The 17,534-nt window shown below is 44.3% G+C and overlaps 1 protein-coding gene across 1 annotated transcript in view; it reads right to left on the bottom strand.

Annotated features, from left to right (window-relative positions):
* Positions 1-1,060: 1,060 nt before the first annotated feature.
* PTPDC1 (protein tyrosine phosphatase domain containing 1) overlaps positions 1,061-17,534 on the bottom strand; it is an 85,092-nt gene continuing 68,618 nt past the window's right edge. The window contains exons 7-11 of the mRNA XM_069736756.1: positions 15,181-15,318; positions 10,015-11,246; positions 7,443-7,628; positions 4,142-4,252; positions 1,061-1,756 (exon numbers count right to left, since the gene is read on the bottom strand). Coding sequence (XP_069592857.1) covers positions 1,670-1,756; positions 4,142-4,252; positions 7,443-7,628; positions 10,015-11,246; positions 15,181-15,318 — 1,754 coding nt within the window. The 3' untranslated portion in view covers positions 1,061-1,669. The remainder of the gene's footprint in view (positions 1,757-4,141; positions 4,253-7,442; positions 7,629-10,014; positions 11,247-15,180; positions 15,319-17,534) is intronic.

Raw genomic sequence — 17,534 nt, 5'->3', positions numbered from 1 at the left:
GGGGAATGTGCGGGCCAGTCCATAGCTTCAATACCTTCATCTTGCAGGAACTGCTCATACACTACAGCCACATGAGATCTGGCATTCTCCTGCATTAGGAGGAACCCAGGGCCAACCGCACCAGCATATGGTCTCACAAGGGGTCTGAGGATCTCATCTCGGTACCTAATGGCACTCAGGCTACCTCTGGTGAGCACATGGAGGGCTGTGCAGCCCTCCAAAGAAATGCCACCCCACACCATTACTGACCCACTGCCAAACCGGTCATGCTGAAGGATGTTGCAGGCAGCAGATCGCTCTCCACGGCATCTCCAGACTGTCACATGTGCTCAGTGTGAACCTGCTTTTATCTGTGAAGAGCACAGGGTGCCAGTGGCGAGTTTGCCAATCTTGGTGTTCTGTGGCAAATGCCAAGCGTCCTGCACGGTGTTGGGCTGTGAGCACAACCCCCATCTGTGGATGTCGGGCACTCAGACCATCCTCATGGAGTCGGTTTCTAACCATTTGTGCAGACACATTCACATTTGTGTCCTGCTGGAGGTCATTTTGCAGGGCTCTGGCAGTGCTCCTCCTGTTCCTCCTTGCACAAAGGCGGAAGTAGCGGTCCTGCTGCTGGGTTGTTACCGTCCTACGGCCCCCTCCACGTCTCCTGGTGTACTGGCCTCTCTCCTGGTATCGCCTCCTGCCTCTGGACACTACGCTGACAGACACAGCAAACCTTCTTGCTACAGCTCGCATTGATGTGCCATCCTGGATGAGCTGCACTACCTCAGCCACTTGTGTGGGTTGTAGAGTCCGTCTCATGCTACCACGAATGTGAAAGCACAACCAACATTCAAAAATGACCAAAACATCAGCCAGAAAGCATTGGTACTGAGATATGTTCTGTGGTCCCCACCTGCAGAACCACTCCTTTAGTGAGGGTGTCTTGATAATTGCCAATAATTTCCATCTGTCGTCTATTCCACTTGCACAACAGCATGTGAATTTGTCAATCAGTGCTTCTTCCTAAGTGGACAGTGTGATTTCACAGAAATTTGACTTACTTGGAGTTATAATCTGTGGTTTAAGTGTTCCCTTTATTTTTTTTTGAGCTGTGTATATACGGTATATATATATATAGAGAGAGAGAGAGAGAGAGACATTTTTATGTAATATATAACATAAAAAACTGATCTAAATAGGTCATTTTGAGAGATGCATAGTCTATTTCTATGTAATAAAGGCGATGCCCAATAGACTTTATACCCAACATTCATCCATGTATGGCTCTACCTATGTTACAGCAGGTCTATTGCTATATTGTCTGACCCGCCGTATTTAATCCTTCATACTAGATTTTCACAGTGCGTTCCCCGGACGCGTTCTGCAGGGAGCTTGCATTACGCCCAGTAAAGTAATAAATACAATACATACTATTCACAAATAAGATACTGGCCCATAGACGTACAAAGGTGCCGCAAAACACAGTGAACCGAGCTCGTAAGAAACACGTATAAAGATAAAATGGCTACTAGAAGATGAAGTCCCCTGGAGTTTCCTACATTCTCTGTAGTCTGAGCCCTTTATGTCACCAACATGTAAACACGAACCTCACAGGAAACGCACATGACACCTAAAAAGTGCGCACAAGGCCGAGCTCGTGCACCGCGGAGCCGCGCCGGAGGCTTTATTTTCGGATGTCCATCAAGGCGTGTTGTAAAATCGGTTTCAGAGTATTGTAGACCAGAGGACTGTCTTCTGAATCGTGTTTAACCTGCAAAAATGAATATCTCAGGGTCAGACAAGTCTAAGCTCATCATTAAAATCAAGAAGCAATGAAAGCAAGGGGAGGTCACTGAGAGACACAAAAAAAAATGAAGATAAAAAAGACAATACACGGTCAAGAGCCAAAGGGCCTCATTTATCAAAATAGAGTTCTGGCTCTGCTTCTCATGGCAACCAATCACAGCGCAGCTGTCATTTCTTAAACTGCTCTAGTAAAATGAAAGCGGAGCTCTTATTGGTTGCTATGGGTAACAAAAACAGCTTTTTCTTTAGACCGTTTTAATAAATCTGCCCCTTATTTTCTTGCGGTCACAGTCGCCGCGCAGCCAGCGCCTCCTGTGCCCGATGATTTATTTGTCAGCATTTCAGAAAGTGCCAGGTCCAACGTTGGCATACAATGATGCCAGGACTTCCACCACAAATAACTGGATAATTGTGGCCTAAATACATGACTTTTCAGTCGCTCACTAATGCTAGTAAATGTCCTAGTGCATATAAGCAATTTTCCATAAAGCATGAAGGCCCATAGAACAAATCCCAGCATGCACTGGTCTTATCCATTGTATGGACCAGTGAACATAATGGCCGACAGCCCCTGCAGCGGCGTGTGATGCCGACGAGTGCACGGAGCTACATACGGACCAGCATTTAGAGTATTTCTTGGCAAGAGCAAATCCGATCCCTAAATTACCACATATTGTTGTGGCACAGGGGCATACCAGAGACAAAAAATGAACAAATTCATGTGTTACTAGTTAAAGGGGTTGTCCATTACTCGGTCTCACATATCACATACATCAGCAGCAGCTCTCACTTCCTCCGGATCTATGTGATTTGTCCAAATGCGTCCGCCGATTGGCCTCAGGGAACGCGTGATGTAACAATGTGACGCCATCGCCGGGACAGCCAGTGCCGCCGCCGCTCTGGAACGGCGCCGGAGAGGAGTATAAGTGTTATTATTTTACTAGGAGCAAACATACGGACTGAGAAGGGGCTGTCCAAGTACTGGACAAACCCTACTAAACAAAAAGTGAAAGGGGTTATCCAGCTTTTTTACATGAATGGCCTATTTAGGATTGGCGCTCAGTATTAGATCACTCTGTCTGAGGGGGAAGCAGCCCCTTTAATATTTCCGTGAGGCATCAGCCTGTTCTGTACTTTTCATTGCGGCTCCGCACAACTTGCAGGACGTTGGTTCACTGGAGCGGATAAAAGAACGCTACAATGCCCGGAACTGCTGCAAAGAAGAGCAAGAACGAATCAGCCTGCGGCCAAAGTAAATGTGGCACCTTCAAGCAGCCAACTGGCATGGGTGCTGGGAGTCAGACCGCCACCGAACTAAGACTAATGGTCGATCCTAAGGATAGAGGACTCCAGCTGCGATCAAGACTAATGGTCAATCCTAAGGATAGAGGACTCCAGCTGCGATCAAGACTAATGGTCGATCCTAAGGATAGAGGACTCCAGCTGCGATCAAGACTAATGGTCGATCCTAAGGATAGAGGACTCCAGCTGCGATCAAGACTAATGGTCGATCCTAAGGATAGAGGACTCCAGCTGCGATCAAGACTAATGGTCGATCCTAAGGATAGAGGACTCCAGCTGCGATCAAGACTAATGGTCAATCCTAAGGATAGAGGACTCCAGCTGCGATCAAGACTAATGGTCGATCCTAAGGATAGAGGACTCCAGCTGCGATCAAGACTAATGGTCGATCCTAAGGATAGAGGACTCCAGCTGCGATCAAGACTAATGGTCGATCCTAAGGATAGAGGACTCCAGCTGCGATCAAGACTAATGGTCGATCCTAAGGATAGAGGACTCCAGCTGCGATCAAGACTAATGGTCGATCCTAAGGATAGAGGACTCCAGCTGCGATCAAGACTAATGGTCGATCCTAAGGATAGAGGACTCCAGCTGCGATCAAGACTAATGGTCGATCCTAAGGATAGAGGACTCCAGCTGCGATCAAGACTAATGGTCAATCCTAAGGATAGAGGACTACAGCTGCGATCAAGACTAATGGTCGATCCTAAGGATAGAGGACTACAGCTGTGATCAAGACTAATGGTCAATCCTAAGGATAGAGGACTACAGCTGCGATCAAGACTAATGGTCGATTCTAAGGATAGAGGACTACAGCTGTGATCAAGACTAATGGTCGATCCTAAGGATAGAGGACTCCAGCTGTGATCAAGACTAATGGTCGATCCTAAGGATGGAGGACTCCAGCTGTGATCAAGACTAATGGTCGATCCTAAGGATAGAGGACTCCAGCTGCGATCAAGACTAATGGTCGATCCTAAGGATAGAGGACTACAGCTGTAGGCAGCTAAATCGTTCCGAACCCCAGATATCACACAACAGTACCTACCATGGTGAAAGCTATGACCATTCGGGTCAGTATGGCATCCTCGATGTCAGAGGGGAGCGGCCGCAGGTTGCTCACACACTGCAGGATGCACAACATGGTCTGGTGCTGCCCCTGTAGTTAGACACCAATTCATTTAGCATATTAAATATTCAGTATCCTTACAGACAGTTATACACCAGCTCTTATTTTGTCTATATGGCATTTATTACTAATACATTCTCATTTTATTTGCAAGTCAAAAGGCATCAGCTGGCAGCAGTGGTCCCATTTCTGGAAGCTGTCTGTGAATGGCTTCAGGGAAGCTTCACTTATCAGCAAGGTAAAAAATGTATATATTTTAACCACGGATCTTATATTATCTCTTAGTATGTAGCAGAGTTGTGTGTATGTAGGAGAGTTCTGTATTTGCATGTAGCAGAGTTGTGTGTGCTTGCACATGTAGTGTATGTAGCAGGCTACATGTGTATGAAGCATAGCTTTGGGTGTGTAGCAGAGCTGTCTGGGTGTATATAGCAGGCTGTGTGTGTATATAGCTGAGCTGTGTGTGTATAGCAGAGCTGTGTGTATATAGCAGAGCTGTGTGTATAGAGCAGAGCTGTGTGTATAGAGCAGAGCTGTGTGTATAGAGCAGAGCTGTGTGTGTGCTTATGCATGTAGCATAGTTGTGTGTATGTAGTAGGCTGTGTTTGTATGTAGCTTGATTTTGGGTGTAGCAGAGCTGTCTGGGTGTAGCAGAGCTGTCTGGGTGTATGTAGCAGGCTGTGTGTGTATATAGCTGAGCTGTGTGTATATAGCTGAGTTGTGTGTATATAGCAGAGCTGTGTGTATATAGCAGAGCTATGTGTGCGTATGCATGTAGTATAGTTGTGTGTATGTAGCAGGCTGTGTTTGTATGTAGCAGAGCTATCTGGGTGTATATATCATGCTGTGTATGTATGTAGCAAAGCTTTCCTCCAAACTAGGATACAAATCACTTTTAAAATCAGCTGTGCTGCTGGAAAAGAAGTCTCTTGCTGCAATATCACTTTAAAGAAGTTGTCCACTACTAGGACAACCCCTTCTTAAATTAAATGTTCGGTCCCGAACATGTTGTTGGCACTCGCAGTTCCGGGGATGTCATGCGGTGTTGTGACATGTGATGCCTGATGCCCAATCAGCGCTGGCGTCTCTGTCTCCGCCTTCGGACAAACTGGACATGAAGAAGAAGCCCAGGCTGCAGCTGATCCCTGGCTTCCTCTTCACGTTCAGTTTGTCCGAAGGCGGAGACAGTGACGCCAGCGCTGATTGGGAGTCGGTGTCACGTGTCACAACACCGCAGCACACCCCTGGGGAGGGCAACTGCCGACATCGGGGGTACGGCACCAGCACAAGAGGTGAGTATAGGTTTTATTATTTTACCGGGGACGAACATTTAGTTTAAAAAGGGATTGTCCTAGTAATGGAAAAACCCCTTTAAGGTTCTTTATTAACCACTACGTGTTTCAACGCAATACTGGCATGTTTCTCAAGTGTGAAAAAAACAACAGATACACAAAGCTGTGTGTGTATGTAGCAAAGCTGTGTGTGTGCATGTAGCAGAGCTTTGTGTGTGTAGCAGAGCAGTGTGTTTGTGTGTTGATGTAGCAGAGCTGTGTGTTTGTGTGTTGATGTAGCAGGGCTGTGTGTTTGTGTGTTGATGTAGCAGAGCTGTGTGTTTGTGTGTTGATGCAGCAGAGCTGTGTGTTTGTGTGTTGATGTAGCAGAGCAGTGTGTTTGTGTATATAAGTAGCAGAGCAGTGTGTGTGTGTTGATGTAGCAGAGCTGTGTGTTTGTGTGTTGATGTAGCAGAGCTGTGTGTTTGTGTGTTGATGTAGCAGGGCTGTGTGTTGATGTAGCAGAGCTGTGTGTTGGTGTGTTGATGTAGCAGAGCTGTGTGTTTGTGTGTTGATGTAGTAGAGCAGTGTGTTTGTGTATATATGTAGCAGAGCTGTGTTTGTTTGTTGATGTAGAAGTGTGTTTGTGTATATAAGTAGCAGAGCAGTGTGTCTGTGTATATAAGTAGCAGAGCAGTGTGTTTGTGTGTTGATGTAGCAGAGCTGTGTGTTTGTGTATATATGTAGCAGAGCAGTGTGTTTGTGTGTTGATGTAGCAGAGCTGTGTGTTTGTGTATATATGTAGCAGAGCAGTGTGTTTGTGTGTTGATGTAGCAGAGCTGTGTGTTTGTGTGTTGATGTAGCAGAGCAGTGTGTTGGTGTGTTGATGTAGCAGAGCTGTGTGTTTGTGTGTTGATGTAGCAGAGCTGTGTGTTTGTGTGTTGATGTAGCAGAGCTGTGTGTTTGTGTGTTGATGTAGCAGAGCTGTGTGTTTGTGTGTTGATGTAGCAGAGCTGTGTGTTTGTGTGTTGATGTAGCAGAGCTGTGTGTTTGTGTGTTGATGTAGCAGAGCAGTGTGTTGGTGTGTTGATGTAGCAGAGCTGTGTGTTTGTGTGTTGATGTAGCAGAGCTGTGTGTTTGTGTGTTGATGTAGCAGAGCTGTGTGTTTGTGTGTTGATGTAGCAGAGCTGTGTGTTTTGGTGTAATACACATGCTTCAGAGAAACACTAATAAGTAGATTTATTACCCCCCTATTCTACACTAGTAAAGTAAAATAAGTAATATTGACCCCCTACTTCTTTACACCTCCAGGGAAGAGTTAATCAGTAATAAATGTCTCTTTTCCTCTATTCTGCTGTCTATACCTGGGATGCGTCTTATATTAAGGTGTAAGACATGGTCCGAAATATACAATAACTATTGTTTCACTTTTTTATTATAATTTAGTCCCTTCCTAACGTTACAGGTCCTGGTCCCACTATGCAGTGCTCTGCTCAGCAGGCAGATGCGCGGAGCACAGAATATTGTACAGGCTCAGTGGACAGTCTGTGAGCCTTTACACAGGAGAATGGAATCTCAGACTTTCGATGAAGCCCGTACACAGCTCTGTCCACGTGCTAATGCAAGAGCTCAGCGGCCCACTGCAAAGTGTTTCACATTAAGTGATCAGTGGGGGTCTGATAATCAAGACCCTCAGCAATTGGCTGAACATGTTAGGAAGGGATGAGATGTTAAATAAAACAAGACGATAGGTGCCGTATTTCCTATTTTGCAGCACAATTTAGTGTCATTTGCGCCATTCATGTCAGTATCTAATAAATCGCATAAATTAAAAATCATCTCTACTGATGAAGAAACAGTGCCGCAGTTACTGCCAACCAGTGATTTATGTTGTGCACATTTATCAGAGAGGGAGCAGCCAAAGTTTTTATCAATCGCATGACAGTTACCTTTTCTAGCAGGTAGAGGGCGCTGTCGGGGTCGCTGCTATAACTTGCTAATAAATGAACGCTTGCCTTTGTGATCAGAGGTTCCTTAAGCTGTTCAATCCATGACCACATTAAATTGCTTAGGACAAAAGGGTTCCTCTCTGCACAGATCCGGTCCCAGGCCGCTTCTCGAATATTCAACTCTTTCTAATGGAAGGTAGACAAAAGAACACCATATTAAATCAATGTCATAAAAAAACCTGATGCATCCAAAAGTACAAAATCTGTAATGTGCGATATAAAAAACAGCTATGAGTGTGTACTTCGTCCTCACCATAATAGAGAGTAAAAAAAAATGACAATTTTTGAGGTTTTTCTACCTTGAGGTATAAATGACATTTCTTGGTCTTACTTATTATTTAACGGCCTTCAACTCGAACAATGTAGACTTGATGGATGAACCTAGAAAGGTCTTCTCTGTCGTTATCTCGACAGTATCAATCCATCGGGTTGCCGGTCCTCCTCTTTGCCTTGTTCCTTCTGTTCTTCTGACCATGATGTCCTTCTCCAGTGATTGTTCTCTTTGTGGCCAAAGTAGGCAAGTCGTAGCTTGGTGATCCTTGCTTCGAGTGACGTCTGGCTTGATTTGTTCCAAAAAATGATTTGTTTGTTCTTCTTGAGATCCACGGTATTTATGAAATCCTTCTCTATTTTGAAGGAGTTGATTCCTCTTTCTTGTTTCTCTACAGTTCACGTTAAGCATCGATATGTTACTATGGAAAAGAACGGACTATGTACGAGCCAAGTCTTCGTTCCCTGATTTGAAGACCTTTTCCAGTGACTTCATTGTTGATTTGCCCATATCTATTCTCCTATTGACTTCTGGTGTTGTCGCTGCATCTTTTGTGACCATTGATCCGAGTAGGCTGAAGTCCATTACAACTTACAGTTCGTCGATGTCCATCTCGATTGTGTCTCGACCTGGCAATAGTCAATATCTTCTGTGGACGAAAAGAGGGGTTTGATCCAGCTTCAAGGATTTTTTGCAAAAAAACGTAGGAGATAGGAGAAGGTGCAAAGAATATGTACAAAAATCAGTAAAAGGACACCTAGAAGTAATGCGTCTCAAACGCACACGGTGTTCTTTGTCAGAGCTCTGCGTAGAGTCTCCGTTTGTGATTTTGGAAGAAGGTGTTCACGATGGACAGTTGATTTGTTGTAGAAACGTCGATGAATCTTCCTCCAACCTCGTTTCGTTCACCAAGTCCAAAGTTTCCAACAACGATTCCACGTTTGCCGTGGCCCACTTTGGCATTCGAGTCTCCCATGATAATGAGCAAGTCTTGTTTTGGCGTCTTGTCGATTTCTTCTTGAACTTGATCTTGAACTTCTTGAACTTGATCGTACTTGATCGTACAATAGCTCAACGTCGTCCTCCTCGGCATCTGTTGTTGGTGAAAAGACTTGCGTAACTGTGACATGAATTGGCGCTCCTTGTAGTCATATCGACATGACTCTATCGCTGACTGCGCTGTTATTCAGGACACTGCCGGACAATCTTCGCTTGAGAATAAACAATTAAAAGATTAAATAATAATAACTATTGTCTTCATGTTCTCTACCAGTTATAATTTTTTTTTTATTTTTCTGTTGACGGACATAAGAGAGGAAGTGTTTTTTAAGGAGAGGTGATGCGCTGACATTTTCATTAGTACCATTTTTAGGATTTTTTTTATGCTTTTAAATCTATTTTTTTTTTATCTAAGGCTAGTTGACCAAAAAACAGTCATTCTGGCATTTTTTTTATTTTATTTCTTATGGAACTCACCATGCAGGAGAAATAATCGGCGAATTTTATAGCTTGAGTCATTACAGACTTAAGCGTAGTAAAAAAGCGTTTTTATGTTATTTTTTTTACAGTTTTTTATAGATTTTATCACTTCCCACTATAACTATTTTACAATTTTGCACTTTTGCTTTTTCCTCCTCTTCTTCGGAGAGCCATATCTTTTTTAATTTTTCCATCGACATAGCCATATGAATTGTTGTAGCTTTTATTGACACCATTCACTTTCCCATATAATGTTCTGAAAAAATGTGGAAAAAAAGTTGCAAAATGGTGAGAAAAAAAATTCCGACACTGTTTTTAGGTTTTGTTAATGTACACAAATTTCCATCACAGCACTGTACATGGACAGTCGAGGTTAGGAATAGATTAAAGGGGTATTACCAAGGTTGAAACCAACTTCCCTATAGCTAGTGGGCCAACCTCTAGGACCCCCATTGATCCCAACAATTTTTGAAGATCCCCCTATGATCATTCTTAATGGGACTGCTGGAGATTACTGAGCCCAGCTAATCTTCGGCACTCCCAGAGTGGCAATGCAAATGATCAACCACTGCTTCATTCACATGGGATCTTCTGATCCATGGGGGTTACGTCCCAGTGGTCAGACCTCCAGTGATTGAGAAGCTATCAACTATACTGTGGATAGGGAATAACTTCCAAAATTAGTACAACCCCTTTAAATTAGTTAGATAAAAAATACAGAAAATGTCAGACATGGACTCTTCACCAAGGTGAACTGTTTACCTGCCACATGATGACCTTCTCAGCTATCTGTTCCACATCGTCACAGTCCAGATTTGCAAGGGCCTTGGCAGCTAGCAGTCTCCTGGCCTCCAAGTTTAACTCAGACTGTAGGACAATCTGTGGGATGAATTCTGCAATCTCGCTAGATCCAAGATAAAATGAGACTCTTGGAGATGGGGACTCATCTTCTTGCTCGGAGGAGTTGTCATCCTCCAGAACATTGCTGTTTCCACAGACACAACTACAGTCCGGGGTTTCCTGAGAAGTCATGTTTGACGCTGACAATTCAGAGTCCGTTAATGATGTTTGGCCACTTAACGCTGAGGAAAATCCTACGGAAAAAGTGCGGCTTCTTTGTATTTCCCTGGGTAATCGCCTGCGGTGGAACAGCGGAGAGTTCTCTCGTGGGGCATCAATGCTGCTAACTTTACTTTGAATCCAGAAAGAGAATGCCGTGGACACGCAGGGTTCGATCTGCAGATTTGGCATGGGTATAGAATGGACATCCTCACTTCCAGACACAAAGCATTGCTTAATTCTCAACTGTTCACTCAACTTGCTCAAGAAAGTCATCTGCGAGGGTTCCGTCCATGGAGTCTCGCCTTGCTCTAGAAGGATTTCTGCCTTCGTAAGATCGGAGTCGCTGTAACTTAAACGTTTCTTCAGATGGGATAAGGGCTGGAGACATTCTACGTTCCTCCTTTTCCACAATGGGTCAAACTCCTGTTCGCTGGTCAATGCCGAGTCCTGAACCCCGTAACATGCTGCCGTGGTGGCTGAATGGGTCAACGAGTCCACCGTTCCAATATCACGGCCTAATACTTTATCGAGCTGCTCTGTGGAGAACTGCGACACCGTCTTCTCTATTTCTGCAGATAGATCTGGGACATCTAGTAATTGTTCCTCCACCACCAGCCGGTTCTCTACCAAGTCTATTAATAACTTACATATTAAGTGAATGATTTTTGGCACATATTTCAGGTGTCGCGCTTCGTATCCGTGGAGTAAGTGCTGCTGTCGTATTAGGTACTGCGATAAAGTGACGGCATGAGCTTTGGGATCGCAGCAGGAGAAGACATTATGCAGTGGGATGAGAAACTGGGTGAACTCTTGGACACATAGGAGCTGGACCCGGGTCTGAATCGCGTTATGTCTCTTAGCACGTACGTAAAGAATGGCTTGATCTGCAGTCATCCTAGTGGCATATATGAGATAGCAAGCAATTAACACGCCTGGAAAAGAAACAACGAGAGGTTAATTCCAAATTTATATGTATGCAATGATCTACACTGCATGGAGATAAGTATCAGGATTCCCGTCTTAATCAATGAACATAACACTCAGCCCCCTCGCCCCTAGTGTATAAGATCTGGACCCCCACCTGTCGTGACTTACTAACTAATGTGACAAATGGCGGGTGGTGCAGAACTGACTGATACTAGCGCAGTCCTGTAATAGGAACCATCGGGGTAGCAAGTCCGTTTATGACATTTCTTCCTCGCAAAATGGGAATATTTTGCAAGGAAGAAATGTCATGAACTGAGAAGTGGAAGTAACCTCAGCAACTCAATCAAAGAGCGGAGGGACGAGTTCTGAGGAACATACCCCAAAAAAATGATGAAGGACAGCATCCAATCCAGGTGAAAAAAAACTTCTTTTATTGTGCCAAGTGCAACGTTTCAACCATCAAAGGTCTTTTTCAAGCAGAACAGAGGGCAGAAAAGTCACCAACGTTCTGCTGGCTCCATAACTGCAGGGACCAAACCTCCTCTAGTAATAAGATCAGCACAAACACTGAAACCCCCACGAGGAGCTTCATGATTAGACAACTCTTCATGGCACAATCCCCCAAATCAGTGTCTGACCTCACAAATTCTATTATGGATGAAGAGGCAAAAAATTAACACAGTCACCTTCAAAATCTTGTACAAAACCTTCCAAGAAGAGTAGAAGCTGTTAAAGCTGCAGGCGGAGAGCGACTCGATATCAAGGTCTATGGAAGTAGAACGGGACAGTAATGTCTCCTGTAGGTGTCATGTACAGTAGGTGTCCCAGTATTCTTGTCCATATACTATATGTATGAAAATTAAGTGAGTGTCAAAGGTCGGATAGGTCAGTGTTATGATGCGGTGGTTTAGGAGCAACATGGAACAAGCTCTGAAGGAAGTGGTAACTGTACTGACCGCAGTCCCTAAGCTCAACACAACAGTAGAAGTAGCCGTGGGGTGCTCCTAACTCTCCCTAGGCATCTCGTCACAGCCTAAGAGCTAACTACCCCTAAAGATAGAAGCAGGAAAACTATCTTGCCTCAGAGAAAATCCCCAAAGGATAGATTAGCCCCCCACAAATAATGACTGTGAGTGGAGAGGGAAAAGACATACACAGAATGAAACCAGAATGAGCACAGGAGGCCAGTCTAGCTAAATAGATAGGACAGGATGGAATACTGTGCGGTCAGTATAAAACACTACAAAAATCCACGCAGAGATTACTAAAAATCTCCACACCTGACTAAAGGTGTGGAGGGTAAATCTGCTTCCCAGAGCTTCCAGCAAGACAGAATTAATTCATACTGATAACGCTGGACAAACATAGAAAGCACAGAACGGATAAGTCCACAAACTGTGAACAGAAAAGAGCAAGCAAAAACTTAGCTTTGCTGAACTGGTCAGGATAACAGGGAACTCCAAAGAGATGTGAATCCAACCAGGAACCATTTATAAGTGGCACTGGCTGAAGGACAGAGCAGACATAAATAGCCGAGCAGAAAAGACGATCAGTGGAAGCAGCTGAAGACAGCTAACTCCAAGGAGCAGCCATACCACTAGAAACCACAAGAGGGAGCCCAAGAGCAGAACTCACAAAAGTGCCACTTACAACCACCGGAGGGAGCCCAAGAGCGGAATTCACAACAGGTCAGGATGTGGGTTTTTTTCATACTACTTAGGATTTCCCATGGGTTCATTATGACGATAATTATAAGTAGTGACAACCAATTCAGTTTTGGAAAAAATCTGATTTCTAGCGAAGACTGAAACTAATGTCTTCTTCTCATGTCTCAGCTAGCGCTGGTCTAAGAGCATGGAAGAGGCAGCAGGCTTGGTAGAAGCCAAATTAAGATTATTTTTTAACATCTGACTCAACTTAATCAGATGCCTCCTTCTTCTTGATCCTCAAGTAATACTGATCCTTCGGCCATTACTGTTTCCCCCATGTACACCCCTTTAAAGTGGTTTCTCCAAAAATAACATTGATCGCATTTAAATATGATTTCCGTGACTCCCGATCTATCTCCCTAGAATTAACGCCTGGTCCATAATCCCCAGCCTACAGCTATGTGCACAAATCCCTACTATCCCACGGTGTACGTAAATGAGCACTATGTCTTGTGATGCCTTAGGACTGGCACAAATGTCTATAATATACCGGAAATAAATTGTATTAGCCAGTAATAGCAGGGGCATTAGGTATATATTCCTGGTGGAATCGCAGGAGGCAACAAGACTATTCTGCGTCTTACAGAGTGTCAGGACTATGAGTGCTTGTAGAGAAGAACTGACAAAGGCGTCATGTGCTGCCGTCTGCTGGGGGGAAATAGACAAATCACCCAGGTCCTGGATCCCTAAACTACAGAATGACTCTAGATCTTTCCCTTTAAAGGGAACCTGTCACCTGAATTTGGCGGGACCTTTTTTTCGGTCCGATGGGCGGTGTTTTCGGTGTTTTATTTACCCCTTCCTTTCCCTCTAGCCGCACGTTGCCCGCAATATTGCCTTGAAGTTGATTCGCTTTCCTCCGTAGATCACGCCTTGCGCACGTGCAGTATGCTTTGCCCAACTGCGGGCAAAGCCGAAAAGCATTAGCGTGCATGCGCCGGCGCACTATGTCCCGGAAGTATTTCACGGTGTTCCGGGACATAGTGCGCTGGCGCATGCACACTAATGCTTTTCGGCTTTGCCCGCAGTTGGGCAAAGCATACTGCACGTGCGCAAGGCAAGATTGCCTTGCGCAGGCGTGATCTATGGAGGAAAGTGAATCAACTTCAAGGCAATATTGCGGGCAGCGTGCGGCCAGCGGGAAAGGAAGGGGTGAATAAAACACCCAAAAACACCGCCCATCGGACAGAAAAAAGGTCCTGCCAAATTCAGGTGACAGGTTCCCTTTAAGGGTATATTCCTAAGATGAGCAAATCGATTTGCAGAACCCTGGTCAAGCAGCCATTGACAGGAACCCCGAGAACCTCCTCCTATTTGACATAATCCCCAGCGCCTCTTCTGATTTGACGAACCCGCGTGATGTCATTATTAGAGTGGGACACACACGTGACATCACACCGGCCAACTAATTCAAAGAAGCACCAGGAATACTAGCAGGGCTTCTGTCTGGCAGCCACGGACTACCAATGTGGTCTCTGAACCAGGGTTCTCCAAATCAATTCACTCCTCTCTAATAGTCCATAGGATACGAGATGACTTATTTATTGCTGAGGGTCCATACTCTGAGACCCCCGGCCATTCTAAGGACAGTGCTCTTGAACTAAGCCCCGTTAGCTCTCTCCATCCATTTACATAGGAGTTCTGCAAAATGGCAATATTAAGAACTCCCAGATCCTACAGAGATGCCCCAAATCTCAAAGATTCAAATAGTCCTCATAATAATAAAAAAAACCTGAAAATTCAGGCACCAGTGGAGCATTCTCTCCTGCTTTCGAGGCATTGACATCAGAACGTACTCATTTGGAGTACAGATGATGGCAGTGATAGTGTCAGCACTTGTGTCTTCTTCTGAGTGTTCTGCTCATCAGAAAAATCTTCTGCAAAAGTGAATAAGCCTGGGCAGGAGTCCACGGCTGCAGGACTGCAGAACTGTCAGAAGACGGCCCAGCTGACCCATCACTGCCATCATCTGTACTCCTAATAAGCAAATTCTGGCATCAATGAAGCTGATGGAAGGCAGCAAGCCTGGGAAATAGCAGGGGTTTGGAACCACTTGCAGGCAATTTTCTTTTTAAAGAAATGAAGACAGATCCCTTAATAATGTTTTTTTTGCCAAGTTTCATAACTTTCCACGCTGGGTAAAATTATATTAAAAAATGAAAGTTTAGTTAATCTTTAATGGTCCCCAGTCTTTCCCCAAAATATAATTTTTCACAAACAGCTGCCTTACCTGTCCGCCCCAGCCCAGCATGACAGTGAATAGCTACTTTTCCCTCTTGTAAGGCAAAAGACATAACTTTGACCATGTCGAGAATAGTAGTCAGGGACGCGACGCCATAGTCCTTCCATCCAAAATTATAAAAATAGACTGAAAGAGAAAAATACATTTGTTTTATTAAGACAAAAGGATATCAAAGACTGAGAATAATTTGCACACGCCGTGTACACTGGAGCGGGTGTGCTGCCTGCGCTCCGCCATGTTCTCTGTACTTCTACAGGGGGGAAATCTTCTTAATTAGGAGTAAGACTGTAACACCATCATTAGACCCAGAAAACAGAGATGCCATGATGGTGATTAGCACAAAATGTGTGAAATGTGAGCTGCGACATTAAGATCTAATGGAAAAACATCATTCAACGCTACGTAAAAGGGTCTTACATCCTAATTATTAGACCCAGAATTAATTGTGCGCCTATATAAGTGGGCTTCTTGTTTCAATGACTGGACTGTGATATTCAGAGAAGGATGTGGATTGTTATGGTCTGGTGATTATGGAGCGACATGCGTCTAGCTCTGAGCAGGTGGCAACTATACTGACCGCAGTCCCTAAGCTCAACACAACACTAGAAGCAGCCGTGGAATGCTCCTAACACTGCCAATGCATCTCGTCACAGCCGGAGAATTAACTAACCCTAAAGATAGAAGCAGGAAACCTATCTTGCCTCAGAGAAAATTCCAAAAGGTTAGATTAGCCCCCCACAAATAATGACTGTGAGAGGAGAAGGAAATGACATACGTAGTATGAAACAAGATTTAGCACAGGAGGCCACTTCTAGCTAGATAGGAAAAAGTACAGGACAGAGCGCTGTGCGGTCAGTAATAAAAACTATAAAAAGTCCACCGCAGAGAAATGCAAAATCTCCACACCTGACTAAAGGTGTGGAGGGCAAACTCTGCTGCCCAGAGCTTCCAGCCTAGCTGAATAGATCCATACTGATAAGCTGGACAAATGAACAAAACATAGAAAGTGGAGAACCACAAGTCAAAAACAAGAGAACTGCAAAATAACAAGCAAGGACTTAGCTTTTGCTGAATTGGTCAGAGTGTCAGGAAAATCCTAAGAGCAAAGACTCCAGGCAGGAACAATGGCAACTGGCACTGAATGAGGGAAAAGGCCAGACTAATATAGCCGAGCCAGAAAGACGATCAGTGAAAACAGCTGCTGAAGCCAAATCCAAGAAGCAGCCATACCACTCAAAACCACAGGAGGGAGCCCAAGAACGGAATTCACAACAGTGGATGCAATAAATGGTGTACAATACTCGTTAAAAAAAAATTAAAGAGGACCCTTCAGCGGGTTTTTTTAAGGACCGATGTGTATATCACACCACTGTAATCATTAAGGATCCCCTTAAAGGGAAGCTTTCAATGAATTTTTTTTATTTAAACTGACAGATTCCTCCAATTGTTGCTGTTCCACTGGTTCTAGAACAGTTTTTCTTTTTCTTCTGGACCCCTCCATTCCAAACCTGTGCCCCCTGGTAATAAAGATGCAAATATTTCCTTCATCGCACTGGGTGTGTACCGCCGAACGCCTCTGTGGGCGTGGCCGTGTTTTGATTGGCCAGAGTCAAGAGACAAAGCAAACGCCCATAAAGGGAGTTCTCTGGTACACGCCTAGGGGAAAATGTGGATGTTTAGGCATAACTTTGCAATGGAGAGTCCTACAAGAAAAAGAAAAACTGTTCCGGAATCAGTGGAACAGTATTAATCGAAAAAGGGAATCAGTTTAAATGAAAATTTCCAGACAAAGGTTCTCTTTAAAGGGATATTCAATGATTAAAGGGGTGCGCTATACATATCAGTCCTTAAAGGGAAACGGTTATTATCACCACCATGAAACAGAAGCCTCACTGAGATGTAGAAGACAACGGCACATGTGCGGGATTTTAATTTGCACATAGCATGTACAGCACAAAGTTCATGCATATCAGTACTTATTATATGCCAAGGGACATGTTTAAAAATCTATTATCCCACACTACAAGGCATGAAAGGTCCTTTAGATGGGTAAGGTGGAATGATTACAGGCTGTTTTGAACAACCTGATACATGTTACTGGGCAGCATTGAACAAGATGATGCCAAAGACACACCCCCTTCTCTGACATCACTCAGTGCTCTGCTGCTATTGGCTTAAGTGGCTCCTCAGACTTACTGCTCCGCCCTAGAGGGGCCATCAGTATGGTAACTGCTCTACTGTCACGCAACAGTACTTTACTGCATTAGGATATTTCCAAGAAACAATCCGGGGTTGTAAATATACAGATTCCAGTTATAGATACATATCAGATTAAGAGGTTA

This window comes from Ranitomeya imitator, chromosome 8 (genome assembly GCF_032444005.1).
Source record: "Ranitomeya imitator isolate aRanImi1 chromosome 8, aRanImi1.pri, whole genome shotgun sequence".
Classification (NCBI taxonomy): Eukaryota; Metazoa; Chordata; class Amphibia; order Anura; family Dendrobatidae; genus Ranitomeya; species Ranitomeya imitator.
The sequence above is the reverse complement of the archived record's forward strand: the minus strand, read 5'-3'. Positions and strand labels throughout refer to the sequence as shown.